The sequence below is a fragment of the Sinocyclocheilus anshuiensis genome, unplaced genomic scaffold (assembly GCF_001515605.1).
Source record: "Sinocyclocheilus anshuiensis isolate Anshui unplaced genomic scaffold, SAMN03320099.WGS_v1.1 scaffold627, whole genome shotgun sequence".
NCBI lineage: Eukaryota > Metazoa > Chordata > Actinopteri > Cypriniformes > Cyprinidae > Sinocyclocheilus > Sinocyclocheilus anshuiensis.
In genome coordinates, this window is record NW_015549703.1 from 1,330,686 (window position 1) to 1,336,968 (window position 6,283).

The 6,283-nt window shown below is 37.5% G+C and overlaps 1 protein-coding gene across 1 annotated transcript in view; it reads left to right on the forward strand.

Moving 5' to 3' along the window:
- The first annotated feature begins 1,533 nt into the window (after positions 1-1,533).
- LOC107660610 (receptor tyrosine-protein kinase erbB-4-like) overlaps positions 1,534-6,283 on the forward strand; it is a 391,742-nt gene continuing 386,992 nt past the window's right edge. Inside the window, exon 1 of the mRNA XM_016449970.1 lies at positions 1,534-1,879. Coding sequence (XP_016305456.1) covers positions 1,801-1,879 — 79 coding nt within the window. The 5' untranslated portion in view covers positions 1,534-1,800. The remainder of the gene's footprint in view (positions 1,880-6,283) is intronic.

Below are 6,283 nucleotides of genomic sequence, written 5' to 3' on the forward strand. Positions count from 1 at the left end.
GAGACAGCACTGATTTTAAAGTGAAACCTAAGAAAAAGAGAAAACCTTGGATTGTTCTAGTCGCTGATTAACTTTTATATAGCTTGAATAAAGATTAATATGCATAGTTTATGCATATATAATATAGTTTATGTGAAGATTGTTTTAAAATCACTTAAATTAAAAGTTATATATTTCAGAGCCTATTAAATGTTAAAAATAATGGCTTTCAGTTATACTGTAATGTTGAATGGCTATAATTAATAGGTACAATTGAGGGAAAATGCACCAGCAGGACAAATTAAAAATATTTTGTCATTGTAGTAGTAGGCTAATAACTGCCTGTTTTTGCAAAAAAGAGTTTCATGGCCGGTAAAAAAACATTTTTGGCCGGTAAATTTTATCATGTCACCGGCCATTGGCAGGTGTGGCAAAAAGTTAGTTTTAGGCCCTTGTAATATTAACAGATATATATTAAGGAGCACTTTGGCAGTTTTAGTCAAAATCAAAACAATAGAATATCCAAACTTTGCATTGTATACTTATTTTGTTCTTGAGTAATGTGGCCTATTTATATGAGGGTGTGTGAAGCATACCCCAGATGGTTACTGTATTATTGCTTCTGACTGTCCTCGTCTTTGATAGTAGGTGTGAACGACGTGCAGTGTGTCATTGAAGTGACTTGGCTAAGTGTCAGGTTGTAGTTTGTTGGTCCGAACCAAGAGTTTTTCAGTCTTTAGAGATCCAGGGATGCTCAACTAAGTCAGGGACTACTAATATAGAAAGCTAGATTTTCTCTGTAGCACTTTATCATAGTGTCCCTTTCATTGATAGCACTGCAGGGCTCACACAGTAATAGATGCCTGTAAAATATCAGGACATTTTAAGATTGTGATTTCCAGCTCTGGAGAAGTCATGGAAATTCATTAAATAATCAATATACATGGTTATAGTTATATAAAATGCTAAATTGTGATTTAAAAAAATCATTACAGTAATCTAAGTGATTGAGAAGCTCATAAAAAGATAATGTAAATTAATTGAAATCTGACATTAAAAGATTGACAAACATGAAGCTTGTACTGTAAATATTATAAACCATAGGCTATTTAGAGATATATTAAGAAAATGTGTGTTTTATACGCACATAGCCTTCTATAGCCAACCTTTACAAAAAAGTCTGGGCTGGTCCTGTGATTCTACTGTGGAAATACTATGGTACTTTTTGATACTTTTGTAAGTGTACTACACATAACTTCTGTAGAGCTTTATTCGAAATAACGACGTCAACATGCGTTCTCCGGAAATTCATGATGGGATAACCTTTAAAAACCTCTTGAAATGTGAACAAACGCCCAGTTGAAGAAGACGCCGTATGCAGAACAAGACAGGTGTATTTAGAAGAGACCGCTTCTTGAGCCAATCAAAAATTTACGTTGAGCGTGGGCGGGCGGGTTCTTGTCTAATTATACAGACTTTGGACCAATCAGATCAGCGGAGGGCGGTGCGGAGTTTGGTGGGGGCGTGCCTTAGGCTTTGTGCCGTCGCAGCGCTGAAGAGCGTCTGAAGAGAGTAATGGCATGAGCCTTGCGTCGAGATCCTTTCAAAGCACTATACAGCGAATTTCTCGCACCTGAACTTTTACACTCGTTCCTGAGGACTATTTTACCATTTGAACTGGACGTCTTATCACGTTATTTACTCTGACACGCAACAGCAGCACTTGAGAAGTCACTCCACCGCAGTTGCGTTCCTGACTTAAGACATTTAAAATAAAAGGATATGGTGTTGGACATGTGAAACACACGGGCAACTTCAAACATGAAGCTGGCATCTTCTCTGTGTTGCCTCGGGTTTCTTCTCACTTCTGTGGCGGTCCGTCTCATCGACTCGCAGCAAGGTGAGTAAACGACTGACCGTCGTCTCGTGCTTAAAGGTATTTATGCGTCTCGTGCACGCACCTTTGAGCTCTGCTTACTTTTTGTGGATGCTTCTCGCGGTACCCATCCTCTGGTGCGAGGAACCATTATTGTGTCTGTTCATTTCTCTTAACAATAAAACCCTGAAGTATATATGCGTTATTGTGATGGTACATGTGTACCATTCATTCAGCACCACAATGATGCATAGATTTCACGCACAGAGTCTCTTATGTGTGTTGGTGTGAAACAAGCTGGCATACAGTTGGAGCAGTGGCACTGATAGCGCAGAGTGGCACTGCTGAAATGGCACTGAAAGGGGCATTCAGTCTCACTGGACGTTTATTTTGTTATTCTCAGTCCGTACACACTGTCTGAGAAAGAGTTGGAGTGGTCATTGCTTTCCATGCATGTGAAAAGTCACTTCTGTTGCCTCGAGTCGAACCTCTGGTGCGTGTGACTGGTTTGTGGTTGACTTTTCGGGGGCTGAAAACTTAAAATGTCAGCGTGCAATCAAATGCACAATATTTGATTTCTCATCCGTTTCATTTTTTATTTTTATGTAGAAATGCAAAAATACTGTTATACGTAAGCTGTCTTGTTGTGTCATTTTAGTAGGAATTCATAGTCTATTTCGAATGTGTTTTATTGAAAAGTTTGCTCAACTAAACAGACTCATTGCGTTTGGAATGCAAATAGCTTTTCGGAAAATATAACACAACACAATTGGCAGATTTGCTATTTTATGACATAAGAATAGCCTGAATACGCATCAATGTGGCGTTCAGATCTCCACATGGTGGTAGTATATGAACCGAGATGGTCTAAATCACAAATCTCCCTCCCTTCCTCCCTCTCCCTCTTTCCCTGTACTTTATTGGCATGTACATATATGCATGCAAATAATGCATAATCCAACTATATAATATATCATCTTTAAAAACAATGTTATTAAAACTATAATAGCAATATATAATATAAAATAACACGCAAAGCAATAATGTAAGCAAAGCATACTCATTCTCTCTCACACACGCAAACACATGCATTGATGAATAGCCATCGTGACAAATTTTCAAACATAGATCCATGTAGAACAGGCAAATTCATCAACATGAAATCTCAATATCGATTATATAGTATAAATTATTCTGTTGCCACCGATCCTCCATCACAGTCGAGCTGAATTGACCTCATTAAAAGCATCCAAGAAAACTTTTATAGAGAAGCATTACGCCATTCGAAAACCTCGAAACTATTTCAAATGTTTCTCTTGTGTCTTTATGCGCGTTTTGCGTTGTTCGTTTTCACCTCAATCAGTTATTACAGTGACGCTTAGACACACTGACTATTAACTAACGGGTAAAATCGAGCCATTTCAGATGACTAATCGAAAGCAGGTAAAGAGCACGAACTAATCAGGTCTTATGGTTCATTACTGATCTCAGTGTCATTGGCAAAGACACGCGCTCCTGACGCACTTCTGCGCTCCGCTGCGCTGCCGGAGGAGACGCGATGCTGATCCAATTGTTATTTTAGATTCAATAAATTAAAAAGCCTGAAGGGAGAGCGATTTTTAATGGGTTTACAGGTAAAAACAACAACACTGTAGGATATTCAGCAAAGTTACAGTTGTTAAAAGTAAATAACATTTATTTTTGAAAAGAAATTATATACTGTATAGCTCCTGATTGTTTTCTTTTGCTTGCAACAGTAGCAAAACCACTTTTGTGTTGAACAGACTATTTCAGTTTCATGAAGAACTGTTTTGAAAATGCAGGTGTGAAGAACAATAACCTTCACACACACACACAAAAAACATCAATTTGAACAACAATTGTTTTACACTGAAATATTGTTGGGTAGTTCAAGATGTTGTGTAGTGGTTTGACATGTTATACTTCATCTAAAACTGTTGTAGGCTAAATGTTTCCAGTTCATCTATAATTATTGTGCATGCAGGTTTTATGAGCTCATATTCATATGGAGACATTTGAAATTTTAACACTTGTAAAAATAGATTTGTCACATCACAGGTGCACTTTAAAAGAACATTAAGGTAAAAATGCGATTAAAAAAAGTTTGGCATATGACATACTTTTCCATATGCAGGACAGTTTTAGCCTATAGAAATGAAAGGAAATAAAGTTTGAACTGCCCAAATATAATGACGTATAAGCAAGTCTAAACACAGAAGTCTATAATTGCTTTAATATGTATAGTTGACAAGTATGAATAAATATTTTATATTTTATTTTATATTACATATTACAAATAAATATTTTAAATTGTCTTATTTCTGTCAATAATATGTTAATTTTAAGGAGTTATTGTTGTGTATAAATTGTCTCATCAGTTCCAGGTTGTAATATGGGGAATAATTAAAGTGTGTCCTTCTGTTGATTGCAAAGTTAATGAAAGGGTTAATGATTATGATGATGAGAGATCTGACCACTGCAGTGTGCTGTTGTTTAGTTGGCTGTATTACTCATTATTGTGATCTGTATCGGTTATCGCTTCAGTCTGTCTGAAGACGGCTGTGAATTTAAATCAGTCTCTTCCGTGACATTTAGGAGCCGTGCCAGTAGCAAGACTTGTGGGGAATAGTAGGAACACGAATATCAGTTTGTTAATCGGCTTATTTTTGGATTAAGTCCCGTCAGTGAGACTGGCTGCTGATGAAAATTAATCGTTCAGCAATTTAGCTCTCTTTTTCTCTATCTGATCTTTTTCTTGGATAGATTCCCTGTTACAATGGAGCTGTGTAACAAGCATGAGAAGTGAATAACACAGTGTACACGAGTTCATCTATATATCACACTCGTAGTATTGAGAAAAAAAGTCCTTAAAATTGTGCCAAACTTAACTAGATTACTGTTATTTGACTTGCGACAGTAGCATAACAATTTTAGGTGTTAAATTTCCCTTTTTAATGTAGGTTGCATAAAGAAACTTGCTTTGGAAAAAGTGTTTAAATAAAGGAAAAGCATTGTTTAGTTAAAAATGATTCTAAATTGAACCATTAAAGTAAGTCAAGATTTTTTTTAACCAAAATGTATTTATTTATTTATACATAAACCTTCCTATTTATTTATGAAGATTCAATTTTTGATGACTGTGGGAAAGTACGTTTTCTTAGCTCACCTCTGTCCATTCTGATCTAGCCTCTTGAGGTTTCACACAAGCTTTTGATTGACAGGTCCTATATGAGGCCAGAGTATCCCACGGGAATCTTCTGTCGTTTTTTACCCCCTCACTTTTTTGGAAAAGTTTCACTGCTCTATCAAATACATTTTAAGCTTGCGGTCTTCCCTAATGAAATTCTTTTTTAACACTGTTGTTTACTCAGATCTTTTTGTTTTTGTCCTTTATAACATGTAACTCCATCTGCGGCTTATGATATGGCACAGACTTGTTTGCAAGGCACTGTACATTTATTTCCAGGCTCGCACCTCTCAAGTTCACAGTACATCTAAATGTTTACACAGTGTGGCACAGACAGGAAGTCCTATCAGCAAAGAAGGGTAAAGTATTTACTTTTATCGTGGCAGTTGAAACGCAGCATCTCTCGCTCCCTTTTTATTTTGTCAAAGCGAGAGGCCACAGTGCTACAAACGCCTGCCCACACAGCAATAACCCATTGTCTCACAAAGCCCATTTATTCAGTTTTTCTCCATCTTGGTCCAAGAAAGGCAGTCTGACCTCTGAGCCCGTGTGTCTCAATGGGAAGAAAAGCAGCCTTTGATTCTGTTAGGAGCGCCAACTCCTGCCAAGCGAAGGCGGGTTCCTGTGCAGCGTGTTGCTCTCTGCTCCGGCTCTGAGTGTCTCTCTCTCCCACTGGAACTGCACTGACTGACTGCTGCCGCTGCTGTACATGCGCTGCCTCATCCTTCCAGAGGCTAATGGGAATTTGATGAGTTGTTTGAGGATTTGATCACGGTAAATCCGCTACTGGCACATTGCTTATTCGTTCTGTCACTTTCTCTCTCTCTTAGACTTGTCATAGATTTCTACACTGGGTTAACCAATAAAAGCTGACCTCTGGCTCCTTTGACAGATTTTTGTGAGGCACAGGGATCATACCTAGATGGTAATGTCTTCTTAATGGAATAGTTCACCCAAAAATTAACATTTTGTCACATTTAATTTCATTCTTTTGTGCTGCACAATGAGAAATATGACATAAAGGTGAGTAAATGATGACAGAATTTGGATTTTTGGGAGTACTGTTATTTCAAAAATTCTCTAGCAAGATTATTTTTTATGGTGTTCATCTTGTTTTTGTTGCATTATAAACAGGGGTGCACATAAGTGGTCCGCATGCACGACCAAAATAAGAAATGCGCTGTGTAAATTAGTTCAGAGCGCGCGTTTGCGTACCGACA